Source organism: Syngnathoides biaculeatus, chromosome 9, assembly GCF_019802595.1.
Source record: "Syngnathoides biaculeatus isolate LvHL_M chromosome 9, ASM1980259v1, whole genome shotgun sequence".
In the NCBI taxonomy this organism is placed as follows: domain Eukaryota; kingdom Metazoa; phylum Chordata; class Actinopteri; order Syngnathiformes; family Syngnathidae; genus Syngnathoides; species Syngnathoides biaculeatus.
The window spans coordinates 7,761,901-7,777,315 of record NC_084648.1 but is presented as its reverse complement, the minus strand read 5'-3'; the positions used below and the strand labels follow the sequence as shown (position 1 = coordinate 7,777,315).

The window sequence follows — 15,415 nt, the reverse complement described above, 5'->3', positions numbered from 1 at the left end:
GAGACAGACTACACCCTAAAATGGTCGCGAACCAATCGCAGGGCACATGGAGACAAACAGCCGCAGTCACAATCTCACAATCACATCTAGTTTACAAAAATATGAAATCTAAAAAGTAAAAAGTTTCAATATTTCAAGAAAACTTTGAAACCTTTTTTTCTCACAAAATTCCAAATGTATTTTTTCCATTAAATAGAATTTCAGGCAAATTCAGTTTGGGGTTTTTTTCTGTAACTATCTTGTTCTCGGAAAAATTTCAGAATTTCTCACCAAATCAAATGTTCATGCAAAATGACACTCTTTATAAATCTAAATCACCATGATTTATTTGGTTCCCTCAAAATTATAGTTTTTTATTCTTGCAGGATTGGAACAATATTTACACAAAATTTTGAAATCAGCGCACAATATATATGTATATTTTTTCTTACCGTTGCAGGACTTGGATCTTGGCGATTCTGGTGGGACCTGGCCGACGTTTATTGATGCCATTGCTCTCGGAATAGTCTCTGCTCCTCGATGACGTCATCAGATTCCTGACGTTGACACCTCGACCTGTAATGAACTTGAATGCCTCCAACATCACTGGAGGCTCCACTGAAAGTAGCAGCGGCGGGGCGGGGGGCCTTTGGGTGACGTCCCTGCTGGGCGCCACCCTGACTGTCATGTGGATCCTGGGCACGGTGGGCAACGCGTACACTCTGGTCGTCACGCGCTCGGCCGCACTGCGTCGCACGGGCTCCGTCTACATCTACGTGGCCAATCTGGCGCTGGCAGACGTCCTCTACCTGACCACCATCCCCTTTGTGGTGTGCACTTACTTCGCCCACGACTGGCTGTTTGGAGACGCCGGCTGCCGGGTCCTACTGAGTCTAGACCTGCTCACCATGCACGCCAGCGTTTTCATCTTGGTGGCCATGAGTCTGGAGCGCTACCGGGCTGTAGCCCGGCCCCTGAGAGCCCGCAACTCGTCCCCGCGGAGGCAGAAGGTGACGGCCGCCGCCATTTGGGCCGCGGCGTTCGTGCTCACGCTGCCGATGATGGTCATGATCCAGCTCAGGCAAGACAATACTTTTGCCACAAAATTGCTCAGTTGTTCTCACAAGTTTTTTTTCCTCCACACAAAATCACAAATATTTTCTTACACTTTTACTGCTTGTCACAAAAGTATGTTTTTTTTCCATGAAATTACACTATTATGTCGCTGATTCCTGAAACTTTTCTCCCCAAGATTAACTCTTCAAAAGAATAATATTTTTCACGCAGTATTCTTTGTATTTACAGTGAACACAATAAGTATTTGAACACTCTGCAATACTGTAAGTTCTCCCACTTGGAAATCATGGATTAGTCTGAAATTGTCATCGTAGGTGCATGTCCACTATGAGAGAGATAATCTAAAAAGAAAAATCCAGAAATCACAATGTATGATTTTTTTAAATGATTTATTTGAGTGATACAGCTGCAAATAAGTATTTGAACACCTGTCTATCAGCTAGAATTCTGACCCTCAAAGACCTGTTAGGCCGCCTTTAAAAGTCTACCTCCACTCTATGTATTATCCTGAATCAGATGCAGCTGTGTGAGGTCATTAGCTCCAAAAACACACCTGTCCACCCCATACAATTCTTAAGACCCAGACTTGTAACATGGCCAAGACCAAAGAGCTCTCCAAAGACACCAGAGACAAAATTGTAAAACTCCACACAGCTGGAAAGGGCAACGGAGAAATTGCCAAGCAGCTTGGTGAAAAAAGGTCCACTGTTAGAGCAATCATTAGAAAATGGAAGAAGCTAAACATCGGAGTGGAGCCCCATGCAAGATATCACCACGTGGATTCTCAATGATCCTGAGAAAGGTGAGGAATCAGCCCAGGACTACACGACAGGACTTGGTCAATGACCTGAAAAGAGTTGGGACCACCGTTTCCAAGGTGACTGTTGGTAAGATCTCATGGTTCGAAATCATGCATGGCATGGAAGGTTCCCCTGCTTAAACCAGCACATGTCAAGGCCTGTCTTAAGTTTGTCAATGACCGTTTGGATGATACGGAGGAGTCATGGGAAAAAGTTTTGTCGCCAGATGAGACCAAAATTGAACTTTTTGGTCATAATTCCACTAACCGTGTTTGGAGGAAGACGAATGATGAGTTCCATCCCAAGAACACCATCCCTACTGTGACGCATGGGGGTAGTAGCATCATGCTTTTGGGGTGTTTTTCGGCACATGGGACAGGACGACTGCACTGTATTAAGGAGAGGATGACCGCGGCCATGTATTGTGAGATTTTGGGGAACAACCTCTTCCCCTCAATCAGAGTTTTGAAGATGGGTCGTGGTCGGGTCTCCTTCAACATGACAATGACCCGAAGCACACAGCCAGGAAAACCAAGGTGTGTCTCTGTAAGAAACATATCAAGGTTCTGGCATGGCCGAGCCAGTCTCCAGACCTAAACCCAATAGAAAATCTTTGGAGGCAGCTGAAAATCTGTGTTTCTCAGCGACAGCCCAGAAACCTGTCTGATCTAATCTGATCAGGAACAAATACAGGAAACGTTTGACGTCTGTAATTGCAAACAAAGGCTTCTTCTTCTTCTTTTTCTTTCACCTTTTCCTGTTAGGGGTCACCACAGTGTGTCATCTTTTTCCATCTAAGCCTATCTCATGCATCCCCCTTTTTAACACCCACTGTCCTCATGTCCTCCCTCACGACATCCATCAACCTTTTCTTTGGTCTTTCTCTTGCTCTTTTGCCTGGCAGTTCCATCCTCAGCACCCTTCTAACAATATAGTCACTCTCTCGCTTCTGAACATGTCCAAACCAATTTTTAATCAATTTTAGACCTCAGATTTTTTTTTTACAAGAAAAATCTGAGGACCTATAATTGATTAAAAATGTATTCAACTTGTAAATAGATACAAAATCTGAGAAATTTCCTTTTATGCAAATAAAAACAGATCTTAAACAAACATAACTAAATCCAAAAACATTTTTAAAAATTCTGACTAAATTACACAATTTGTTGTGTTTTTCCATTGACATCAAGTCAGCATTTTATACGTGACACTTTACTCAAGAAAAGTATGACATTTTTCTGCAAATTGATGATCGTTTATGTTTTATTTTTCAATGTCCCTTTAGGGGCTCTGTACAAAAGATTTTCTGTAAAGCAAAATTATTTTTAAAAAATAAGAAATATTTTCAGAAAATAAAAAAAGCTTTTCCAAGTAAATTTATAAAATGTTTCTTTAAAAATCTTTAGTGAAAAACAATCAAATTTTATTCATTTATTTATTTTAAGTCAATAAACCCCAGCACTAAATTTTCTTTGCGATTTCTGATCTGACTCAGGCAGGAAAAGCCATCTCCGGGCGGCGCGGTTAAGAGGATGTGCTTCCCGACGTGGACTCTGGAGGCCTTCAAGGTCTATGTGAGCGTTCTGTTCCTGACCAGTGTTCTTGTCCCAGGCTTGGTCATTGTCTCACTGTATGCGGGCTTTGCCAAACGCTACTGGGCAACCCAGACCCGCCTAGGAGGAGGCGGACGCCCGGCCCGGCGTCGAAGGCTCAAACACCGTGTGGTGGTGATGATCTTCAGTATCGTGGTGGTCTACTGGGCCTGTTTCCTGCCCTTCTGGGGTTGGCAACTGGCCCAGCTCTTCTCGCCAGAGTCCCTCAAGGCTCTATCCCCAGCCACTCACAATTATGTAAACTTTTTTGTCACCTGTTTGACCTATGGCAATAGCTGCATCAACCCCTTCCTCTACACACTGCTCACAAGAAACTACAAGAACTACCTGGGCCAGAAAGCCCAGTCCACAGTGACTCGGAGGATTGAGCTGACCGGAACCTTGTAGCTTCGACAGTCTTAGCCATAGCGTTTGAATAAAGGTTAGAGCAGGACTTCAAGATGGTGATCATGGAGACAAAAACCCACCCCAAATTGATCATCTCTCAATCACAGAACTAAAAGACCGTAAAAAAAAAAAAAAAAAAAAAAAAATCACAAATTACAAACACTTTTTGTTAATATTTTTACACACACACACACACACACAAACATTTTTTTCAAAGTAAACGTTTTTTGTTTTTTTTTCCAAAAGTAACAGACCAATCCATTTTTTGTACCGCTTATCCTCATTTGGGTCACTGGAGCCTATCCCATCCATCTTCGGGCAAGTTCTAATCTTCTCCTACATGGCTGTGCGCGGTATTCTTTCCGGGAATGTACTCACGCCGTGCTACATTCCTCAGCCTCTTGTCATTCTTTGGAGTCCTCCTGCTAATTGTCTCCCATGGCTATTTGATTATTATTTTTTCTTCTTCTTCTTGGATTACACATGAATGAGACCTACCAAATAGTTTTAACCCCACCTCACCTTATCTGCTAAAAATCTGAAAATCACTTGAGATGTCGTTTTTTCCCCCACTTCTCTGCTTATACAGTAATAAAATATGGAATCTTTTATATTTGGATTTCAAGTTGGACTGCTTATTTTTTATATTTGTCCACCAGGTGGTACTATTTTCCAGTCGAAGCACGCGGCAACATTTAACGTGTTTTTTTTTCTAGTTTTCTGAAAATGCCTTAACACTGAAATGACAACTGTGTACCCGGTTATATGTGCGTGCGTGTGTGCGTGTGAGTGCGTGCGTGTGTAATAGGAACGCGTGTTAACCTATCTTTAAAAGCTCTTACATCACATTATTAAACAAAATCAACAAACTAAAATGCAAATATGAAATGAATATTTTATAAGCATAAATGCTTTGCATTAAGGTTTATGCATCGAAAATGTATGAATAATTAATCCAAATATATATATATATATATATATATATATATACACTGTATAATAATTGGACACTCTAAATTGCCCCTAGGTGTGATTGTGAGTGCGGCTGTTTGTCTCAATGTGTCCTGCGTTTGGCTGGTAACCAGTTCAGTTGGTAAAGCATTGGCCTCACAGTTCTGAGGACTCGGGTTAAATCTGAAGTTAGCATGTTCTCCCCGTGCCTTCGTGGGTTTTCTCTGGGCACTCTGGTTTCCCCCCCCAAATCGCAACATTAATTAGACACTCTAAATTTCCACTAGGTGTGATTGTGAGTGTGACTGTTTGTCTCGGCTGGCAACCATTTCAGGGTGTACCCTGCCTCCTGCCGGTTGACAGCTGGGATAGGCTCCATCACTGTCCTTGACCCTCGTGAGTATAAGCGGCAAAGAAAATGAATGGATGTGTGTATGTATATATATATGGAATTTTTTTTCTCACAAAACTAGAGAAAATCTTACAATTTTATGACAATATTTGATTATCTCATAATACTACAGCTCGTGCTGCAGGAGTGTTTTGTTTTTTTTTCCACCTTTTGGGGCTTTTATTGTCTGATGAACCCAAGGTTAAAGTTTGTAGCCTCAAACTTAACAATGTTGCAATGTTTATTCTGAACACTACGCTCCCTGTTATGAGAATTGCATTATTTCAATCATTTAAAAAGAATTTAAAAGAAAGCATTTTATTTTCAGTTGAGTTGTACAATTTCAATGTCACATAAATAGTGGAAAATGTTGACTCATTTGTCTTGGTGAAAAAAAAAATTTATATATATATATATAAAATCACAAAAACCTTATTTTTGAACAGGGGGTGTTGACTTTTATCACATCTATTCACATCTACAGTATATAGAATTTTAAAACTGGAAGTATCTAAGTTGAGTGTGAATTTGTTAATTTTAAAGACATAAATGTTGGGAATGCATGCGTGACGAATTACAGTAAACCCATTTGAATTTGTTTCCCCCATTCAAAGCATGCAAAAAACTTTCCACCTTTTTACTGCTTCTGCAAGGGTCCTTTTTAATTGAAATAAGTAGGTTACTATTAATGTTGCATAATCTAGTGCTAGCGAAAATAAAATCATGACATTTTCAATTTTTAGCGTATATTTATTTGCAAATCCATTGAGCATTGAGCAAGGGTGTGGTATGGCTCACTCTCGAGGCATTTACTCATCATACAAGGTCCTCCCACTCTTTTCAAGAGCACCATGATGAATGTTGAGGAGTCACGTCCAAGTTTGTCAACGTCAAAGCGGCCAACCCGTGAACAAGAAGGAGCTCTACTTGATCTTCATGCCGATGACCCTGGCCTCCCCCATGACCTCAAAATATTTGTACTTGACGTCTCCCAGACGGTTGGGGAAGCTCATAATGGAGCCATCGGGCAACTTGATAAAGAACTCCTCGTAGTTGAAGTTGATGTACATCTGGAGAGAGAGAGAAAAAGAAACGTTACTGGACTTTGGAATGCTAAACCAGACCCGTGTATCTTTTTAAGAGGCTTTTTATGGCCCAATAAAGAGGCGTGTGATTATGTAGCTGTTAACCTAGCATAGTTACACTACACAATACCTTGTACACTAAATGGCTTCATCGGAAAAAAAACGACATTTAAGACAAAAAATACTGTAGTTATCCCATAAAGCACCTTTAAACACATCATTAAAAGCTCAGTTTAATGGAGCTAGTACTCTAGCTCGAAAGTTAAGGAAGCAAAAATATTTCCTAGTGACAAAATGTCGCATTGGAAATGCTATTTTGAATCCCTCGCTTCTGATAAACTAAATAAGGCAATCGGTTGTGGGGGTTTCAAGTTTAAAATGTTGATACCTTTTCAATGCATGCAGCAAAATGCAACACATTTTACACTTTTTTTTTTAAAGCATCCCATTGAAATTATACGCGTGCGTGTTATGTTAGCTAATGTTTTGTTCGGCAAGCTAGCCTCAAATAAGTCTTTAAAGCTGCAGTGCGACCTCTAAAGGCCGCTTTATTCTCCCACGTTCCACAATGCCCGCATTGCATCACGTGACCTATGCATGGCCCTGCCCATCACTTCTGCGTAGCTTGGCACGCACAACTCAAAAAAAATTGACGCGTGGAGAAAGCCATGGAGCTCATCTCTCGTGATTGGTCCGTTTTAGTTACATCCTGTGATGATGCACACGGTTCCACATACTCCACTACTTATAGCGCCTGTTGCTTTGTTCTTTGTTACAGAAATGAAAGTAAAAACGGCTACCGGAAATAACCAAAAATTACTGAGGTAACTCCACCCGGTGCCAATACCAGCCGTAGTGATGCCTCTGGCTTGGAGAAGAACTGCAGCACGTTTTCAAAGCTCCGCATGGGAGTTGCGTTCGAGTATAAAGGCAAAGTACACGCGGCACAGCACACACGAGTATAAAGAAGCCTTAAGGTTAAATGTACACATGGTCATAAAATTCGTAAAAACATGCAGCAAACTGTACATTGTATATTTTCAAAATGATACCATTACGGTTGCAAAAAGATTCTAGGCATGCATCAAAATGTCAAATGTTTTCGCTGCTTTCTGTAGGAGTGGCTCAGGAAGTGATTCTCAATGAGTGTGTTGCCACCCAAGAGTAGGTTGAGGTCACCAAGTAAAAAAATTACTTGTTTTCATGTACTGATTTTTCTAGAATAGTACACAGGTGTATTTAGACCCCGCACAAGACATAGGATGGCCACAAGAAATGTTTCTCCCTTATTCTCTAGTCACTACTTTACTCTGTAAACAAATACAGTGCAGCTCAGCTGCTGGCTGACAGATGTCATGGCGATAAATACACTTTTGGCAGAACAGCAACCTAATTTGTAATACCTTGCTCTCCTCGCCACGGACGAAGCTGATGTTTCCGTCTCGTTGCTCGTCGCCCCAGGAGCCTCCCGACATTGAGTTGCAGACGATGACGTCGTCGTCAAAGCGGGGGTTGAAGTGCAGCGCGATGTTTTCCGGGTCGTGCCCAATATTGATGGAGAATCTGAAAGATGTTGATGTTGTTAAAATATCTTTTTGAAAGAGAAAAAAAAATCAAAGAACGTTGTGTGTTTTTTTTTTTTTTTTTAATTTTTTTTTTAGGAAGGTACCCATGTGCCGGACTAACCTGCTGCAGTCATCTTTGGGCTTGACACGAATCTTGAACTCCTGCCCCTCCTTAAAGGTCATGTCCTTGACTTTCTGTGATGGGCAATGATTGGTGGATGAATGGATGGATAAATGGATGGACAGATGGATGAATGATAGGCTATTTATATGTAGTATATATTCAAAAATTAGTTATGATTGCATGTTCAGTTCATATTTTTTAACATTTTGCCAATGATTAAGTGAGGTGTTCTTATCATCTATGTTGATGATCAACCAGGTCACCGCATAATAATCTTTGGCAACAGGACTCTGCTGTTTGTTCACCGTGTACGCACTCATCATATAAAACCATAAAAACGCACCTCACCATAAACCGCCTTCACTCCATGTACACAGTATGACTATTTATATTGAATACATTATACAGAATGTATGTTAATGGTTCAATAATTTCTAATGCTATATTAATACATTTGATTTGGGCTCACACATTGATTGATTTGTGCTGTTTTCATCATCAATAAATGTGACCTAGTATCTCTCACATGCTGAACTACGCCCACACATATATGATACTCTGTACTACAAAGAGAGTGTAGGATATATTTCTATGCTGCTGTTTACACGACACTTGGACACACACACTAGCTTTTTGTTTGTTAAAACTGACTACTATGTTTTGAACAGACACAAACACACATACATCACAGACATACTGATAACATTCAGGCTGAGAACAGGCAAGAAACATATTGATAAGGAGCCACTGAACGAACTGACTCACTATGTGATTCATTATTGACTGCACAAGAATTGTTGTATGCAAGAGAATAATTATCAATATGTTCATTCTATCTCATAATTAGTTCAAAGTGTACACTGCGTTTTCACCGAATCTTATCAGAAAGACTTTCACCTGAGTGTTTGAATCAATGAAATAGGTGTATAGAAAATGATGTACCTGATTAAAGAACAGCTGCGATAGGCATCACTTTCAACAAATTGACATTTAATATCCTATGCAGCGCTTATGTGGTGGGAAAGTCAACATAATTTGTTTTATCTCATAAATCAAGATGACTAGTTACGGAAAATTGAAAGAATAAAGGCTCAGCATGAACATTCGAATGAACTTACCATCTTGGCTGTCTTGAGTGGGTCTTGAGCAGATCGTGCCTCGAGTGACAAGAGGCCACAATGGCTGCTTCGCTGGTTTATATCACGCAGGTTATGGGAGGGGGGGGGCGGGGGCGGAGGGCATTAAGCCACAGGGAGGAGGATGTCGAACATTTAAAAGTTAGCGTGCTTACCCTATTGTATTGAGTTTAAATCATTTAAATAAATTGACATGCTGAATGAATTTGTCAAAATAATAATTCTTTGTAAAGCAATATAAGTCATTATTTTTGAAAAAAAATCACAGAAAGATGGTACATTTAAAAAAAAAATTGAACATGAGCGCAATTGTTTCTTTAAGGTAACTAGTAGCTGTAGTCACTGTTAAATATGTCAATCAGTTGTTTTAGTATAGCTTTAATAATTCACTGATACTAGAAGTACTTCCGTGTTGGCTGTCACGACCAAAGTCGTTTGTAAAGAATGTTCCTTCTCCAACAGCAGCTGTCGTGCACTGCTAAACAAAAACAGACGGGTATTCGGAGTTAGCTTTTCCACTTCTTCTTTTTCTTCTTCTTCTTTATTTCATTTATTTATTTATTCTTTAAACCTGTACTGCTCAGCTGCGTGGCCTTGCAGAATGGTGGATCTGGAGGCCTTTGCGCTGGAACAAATTTGCTGCGCAAGAGAAGATTTTCCACTTGCTAGTCAAACAGAAAATATATTTCGAAGCATGGCAAAACAAAAAAAAAAAATCAAAGACACAATTTGCCAATTTTTTATCCTTTATCGCTGATTGTGGTGACATTCCTGATTGGCGTCATATTGAAACTTATATTGATGCAGAAATTCTTTACCATGACACTTTAGATCCATGCGAAGAAAACGCATCAATCAAGAACTAGGAAATCTGAATTGGTGAAAGGTGGTGAAATGGCCAACAGATTAATCGTGGTGAGGTCGCACTGTCAAAGACATCCATCCGTCCATTCATTCTCTCAGTCGCTTATCCTTACAAGAGTCGCGAGAGTGCTGGAGCCTATCCCAACGGGCAGGAAATGGGGTACACCCTGAACAGGTTGCGAGCCAATCGTAAAAAACAAAGAAACAACCTTTTCCACTTTTAGATTCTCCCAGTTGCGCCGCCTGATGATATTACTGTATTATTAACATTTTTGTTATTATCTGTGATTGTCTGGCGACCAGTTCAGGGTGTACCTGGCCTTTCAACCGAAGAAAACTGCGACAGGGTTCAAAACGCCTGAGACCTCACTGAGGATAAGTGGAACGGTAGATGATCCATCCATCCATCCATTTTCTGAGCCAAGCCACTTACGCTCACGAGGGCCACTATTGTTATTATTTATTGTTGCTCGCTTTTGTTTGTATTGTCATGACAATAGTGTTACCATTTTGAAATATTTGCTGCCTTTTCTCTCTTTTTTAGGATTTTGCTGTTTGGCATTATAGCACTTAAGTGTATGACTTGATTTTGAATTTTTAATAAATGCATAAATAATGCCACTGATTTAAAAACAAGCAGGGTGGGGGGGGTTGTTTTTCCTTGGAGAATATCCCTTTATGGTACACGTTGGAAATACAGTAATCGGTTGTGTTGCGTTCGGTAGTTATATTAGCGTGGCTAAGAATATGGCGCCCTCTCCAGTCAATTTCCAGGCGTTTTTTAATTTTATTTTTTAGACCGCTTTGCAGAAAGTACGACGTCCAATTGTGTGTACGTATTTTGCGATGGACATTCCTTCAGTCCATTTTTTTGTGCACCTAATCTAGTCAAGCAGAATTTTTTTAGTATCGCACAATTCATCTTCTTCTTCTTTTCCTTTCGGCTTGTTCGGATTAGGGGTCGCCACAGTGTAGCATCTTTTTCCATCTAATATTTTTTTAATGTATTTTATATATTCATGTTCATTTACACCTTGTATGAAACGCGCATGCGGGTGTTGAAAACCCTGCTCCTTATTGATTAAAAAAATCGATTTACAAATACACAATGGTTTTAAATATATGCTACAAAACAGCATTAGCGGATAGACGTCATTGGATGAACCCTAACTCAGTGGGCGTCATCTAAGGAAATCTCAGCCAATCGCGTGTGCGTATTTTTTGACAGGCGTTCTTTTAGAATTCAACGCTCGGGGAATCTTAGAAGCTAGTAAACAACTAACGCGTTCAAGCTAAACCAGGTAGCAAGGACTACTTTTGGTACGCCGCAGTTCAATGAGAAAGGAGTATAAAGTTACTTAAAAGTGGACTGGTCAAGTGTTTCACCATCAAGCAGTGTCAACAGACAGCTGGCATGCAAAGACACCAGAAGTATACTTAAAAAGTGTTTTATTCCTTTGAAAGTGAGTGTGTGTGTAAACATTAGCTCGCTGGCTAACCTTAACGGAACTTCTGTATAGTATTTAGGATTGAGGTGACAAGCGGCTAATGGCTAATAGTTGCCGTGGTCCTGTCTAAACTTTGTCTTTTTGTTGCTTTTTTTTGACGTGACAGACACATGGCGTCGTCTGTGGCGACAGGAGAAGCAGGAATAGCCGCCGCCGAGTGCACGGTGCCCGCTTGTATGTTCGCCCCGGACCGGGGGTTCTACGCCGCCGCCGCCGCTGACGACGTATACGCGGCGGAGATCTTCGAGGACATCGAGGGCACCAACGGGGAGTCCGGGGATGTTTTGGACTTAAGTAACAAGGTAGGCCATACTTGAAAGTTATGATAAATGTTTAGAAGTTGTTTGTAACTAGTCTGACTTAAAGTACTTTGCTATACGTACACGTCACATGTGTGCTGGAAATGAAATATGAGACAAGTGACACGTCTGCTTGCTTGCCAAATATTAAGGGCCAGTAGGACACACTATGCTGGGGTCAAGAGTGACAGCAGTTTTGTAAAAAAAAAAAAAAAAAAAAACATTTATTATTAAGTAAGGGTTTGTATACAATAATTCATTAATTATCAAAAAGAAAATGGAAGGATGGATGAATTGAAACTGCAGCATATGTGACCACAACACCCAATCCCATAGTAATTCTAATATATATATTTATATAATTAAATCTGTAAAACCAGGTGTGTGCATGCAATTGTTGTGCATTTTTATGAGAGTGTAATTTACCATTTGTTTTTAATTTCAAGTTCAGCAAAAGTTTTTTTCTGTAATATTCCAACCATTCTTATCGTTGTAAATAGATAAAATGTAAACCTATTTCCCCCTGTAATATTAGAAGGGGATTGTTGTGAATTTCTTTTTTTTAATAATTTTTTTTACAGCTTGTTCTGGTGAGTCCGACAGGGGAGCAGTATGACGCGCTGCAGCGACATCTACGAGAGCGGCTAGACGAAGGCTGCGGAGAAACAATCTTTGTGGTCGGAATGGGGTCAGGTAAGACCGGTAAACTCATTAAAATGTTACTCTGATTTTGCTGATTTTCATTTGTTTTTTGACCATGTCGTGATCCTAAGATGGTGGCGACTACGGCCTCAGCGACAGGGACATGCAGGCATCAGTGGCCACGGTGCAATCGCTGTGTGAACAGGTGGAGGCCGACCTCATACCTCTGAGGGAGCGCACAGAGGTGGGCGGCAAGATCTGCGACTACCTCATCCGCCGCCGCGTGGGCGAGCAGGACTTCCTGGAAGTCAGGTGCACTTTAGGGCAAGGTTTAGCAGTTATTTATTAGCCTGTCACGTGTAAGTTCAATATATTTAATGTGATTGCTTCTTTCGCCAATTACATATGATAGCTGCCAGCTTGCACAATAGAAATAAAGAGAAAGGCTAACACTAGTCCAAGGGATAAAGTAAACCTATCCAGTGGCTCCTATAGTTAACCCTGATAAGTCATCTGGAAAATAAAAATCAACATTAAAGCTAGAAATTAGCCACAAAGTCGAAAAAAATAAAATTAAAGTGTGCATGCATACACACAACATACAGTATCCATCGAGTTTGTTTTTTTTTTTTTTTTATGGTAACCACCACCTTGCACAATAGAAATAAAAATGACGACTAGAAATAATCCTTAAATTCAAAAAACTTTAATGTAACACTTGGTGAGATCCGTGTGTACTCCCCGTATCGTAAGTAACGCGATGGATTCCCTAGTTATTCATGTTACCTGCTGCCTGCACAATAGAAATAAACAAAACTACATATAATTTACATAGTGAAAAGAAAGTCTTGTGTACATGGGTACATGCCTGCACATTGTACATTTGAATGAATTCTATCAGACCACTCGTTGTTCATAATGACCACTACCTGTACAACCGAAATCAACACTACTAGAAGTAATTCATTAGTCATGAATATTGGAGTACTACTAAAATTGTACAATAATTTGGGGGCAAACATAAATGCTTACAGATGAGTGTGAGGGTGGTCTCCCTTTTTGTTTCATAAACCAGAACTCTGCCTTTTTGTCTCAGAGTTGTTTTTGACATTTCCAGGGGTCCTTCAGAGAAGAGTAGAAATATTGTCCCATGGCTCCCAAATTACACATACTAGACATACTGATTTCCCAACAACTTTGCCTTGTCAAATTAGTGCATCGCAAGAGAAGGTCATGTGTGCCACAGGAAATTAGTTTACTTAATCGGTCCAAAAAGTATTCATTATTTTCTGCTAAAAATAATTGTTTACCCATCTATGCCAGCAACATGTACTGACGCACAGAACAATTAAATGCTCTTCCACAAGATCACAGAATTAACACGTGTACTCAACCGTTCCCATTCATACAACAGAATAAAATAAAAGCTTTGAAGCCCATGGTTCTCAACCCCTCTATTGTTTGTTTTTGTGATTGTTTTCTCAATATCCTGTCTATGTAAAATCTATGCTTTGGCTCAATAACATCTCAGAACACTTTACAGATGCTATTTTTCAAGGTGCTCCAGGTTTAATTCTTATCATGTTTTCTGGGTCCAGGGTGGCAGTGGTGGGCAATGTGGATGCCGGCAAAAGCACCCTGCTGGGCGTGCTGACGCATGGCGAGCTGGACAACGGGCGAGGCTTCGCGCGCCAGAAACTCTTCAGGCACAAACACGAGATGGAGAGCGGCAGGACCAGCAGTGTCGGCAACGACATTTTGGGTTTCGACCATGAGGGCCAGGTACGTGTGGAATAGGAAGCGTCAGTTTAATGTCCCAACACGCAGCAGGAAGTCACTGTGCGCCGTTCACGGTTTTGTTCTTACAGGTGGTCAACAAGCCAGACACCCACGGCGGCAGCCTGGACTGGACCAAGATCTGTGAAAAGTCCTCCAAAATTATCACTTTCATCGACCTGGCGGGCCACGAGAAGTACTTAAAGACCACAGTGTTTGGCATGACCGGACACCTGCCCGACTTCTGCATGCTCATGGTAGGTGGTCGACGACGCTGTCGAACAGGGGTGCTCAAAGTACGGCTCGCTGTTCTTTCATCCACCCCACTGACCATTTACATTGTCACCAGTCCTTCACTATTTGTTGCATTACATTAGCTCTTTCCCACCATAATGTCAGTTAATAAAAAAAAATAAATAAAAAAATTTAAAAAAAAATGTGTGTATATATATATATATATATATATATATATATATATATTATATAAACTTATCTCAATAAAATATATATTTATATTTTTAAAGAGTACTATAAAAGTAAGATTTGTAATATTGAAATATATACATATTTAGCATTTTAAATGTATCCATTTGTTGGTGTGTTCTAAAAATCACAAAAACTGAAATACTTTTTTATATATATAGGGTTTTTTTTCACTCCCCAAGAGGGGTTGCGTCAGGAAGGGCATTGGGCGTAAAAACTGTGCCAAGCCAATATGACTGTTCATCTGAGATGACACGCTCTGGCCACTCCTAACGGGACAAGCCGAAAGAAAGTTTATATTTTGGTTGTTTTTTTTCATAACATGATCTAAAAATGTATTTATTGTCAACAACACTATATATCTATATATATATATATATATATATATATATATATATATATATATATTTATATTGAGGTCAGAAGCTCTTCGGGACCCTCAACTAGAACTCCCCCGAGATGAGGTAGAGCCAGGTACCTTCGCCTGAAACGATCCTGGCCTAACATTACAGCCCGCATGGAATGAGACGACTAAAGCAGCTTTTTACGGAAGAATGCCTGTCGTTTGGTTACCTTATCTATCTGCCTTCCCAGATCATGGACGCTGGCATTGGTTGGGCTTTCATTATCACTTGTTTTAGGCTCGTCTTTACGACCACGACAGCTGCTCCGCTCCACAACACTCTCCTCCAGGTCGAGGTTCTCCTCTTCAGCCACTCGGGCACTGCGTCGCCT

At 40.4% G+C, this 15,415-nt stretch overlaps 3 protein-coding genes across 9 annotated transcripts in view; 2 read left to right on the top strand and 1 right to left on the bottom strand.

Annotated features, from left to right (window-relative positions):
* The first annotated feature begins 608 nt into the window (after positions 1-608).
* uts2r4 (urotensin-2 receptor 4) lies at positions 609-3,856 on the top strand. Its single transcript, XM_061829369.1, has 2 exons — positions 609-1,060; positions 3,352-3,856. Exons 1-2 carry the CDS (start codon positions 666-668, stop codon positions 3,854-3,856), a joined length of 900 nt encoding a protein of 299 aa, XP_061685353.1. The 5' UTR covers positions 609-665.
* Positions 3,857-5,652: 1,796 nt separating this feature from the next.
* Positions 5,653-9,181, bottom strand: lgals2b (lectin, galactoside-binding, soluble, 2b). Its single transcript, XM_061830223.1, has 4 exons — positions 9,091-9,181; positions 7,970-8,043; positions 7,687-7,846; positions 5,653-6,268 (listed from the first exon to the last, which is right to left on the bottom strand). Exons 1-4 carry the CDS (start codon positions 9,091-9,093, stop codon positions 6,122-6,124), a joined length of 384 nt encoding a protein of 127 aa, XP_061686207.1. The 5' UTR covers positions 9,094-9,181; the 3' UTR covers positions 5,653-6,121.
* Positions 9,182-11,228: 2,047 nt separating this feature from the next.
* The window catches only part of LOC133506029 (GTP-binding protein 1-like), a 47,770-nt gene continuing 43,583 nt past the window's right edge, over positions 11,229-15,415 (top strand). For 6 of the 7 annotated variants that reach the window (XM_061829736.1, XM_061829731.1, XM_061829729.1 and 3 more), the window contains exons 1-6: positions 11,229-11,403; positions 11,587-11,782; positions 12,361-12,472; positions 12,553-12,733; positions 14,020-14,203; positions 14,290-14,454. In XM_061829736.1, coding sequence (XP_061685720.1) covers positions 11,387-11,403; positions 11,587-11,782; positions 12,361-12,472; positions 12,553-12,733; positions 14,020-14,203; positions 14,290-14,454 — 855 coding nt within the window. In that variant the 5' untranslated portion in view covers positions 11,229-11,386. Of the gene's footprint in view, positions 11,436-11,586; positions 11,783-12,360; positions 12,473-12,552; positions 12,734-14,019; positions 14,204-14,289; positions 14,455-15,415 lie in introns of all 7 variants that reach the window. The other variant, XM_061829732.1, reaches the window with a different exon arrangement.

Excerpts from the sequence above, each read along its gene's own strand:
- uts2r4 (XM_061829369.1), top strand. The coding sequence starts at position 666 with ATGTGGATCCTGGGCACGGTGGGCAACGCGTACACTCTGGTCGTCACG. Across the intron at positions 1,061-3,351 it reads ATGGTCATGATCCAGCTCAG|GCAGGAAAAGCCATCTCCGG; the intron begins GCAAGACAATAC and ends GATCTGACTCAG.
- lgals2b (XM_061830223.1), bottom strand. Across the intron at positions 7,847-7,969 it reads CCCAAAGATGACTGCAGCAG|ATTCTCCATCAATATTGGGC; the intron begins GTTAGTCCGGCA and ends AACATCTTTCAG. Across the intron at positions 6,269-7,686 it reads TCCGTGGCGAGGAGAGCAAG|ATGTACATCAACTTCAACTA; the intron begins GTATTACAAATT and ends CTCTCTCTCCAG.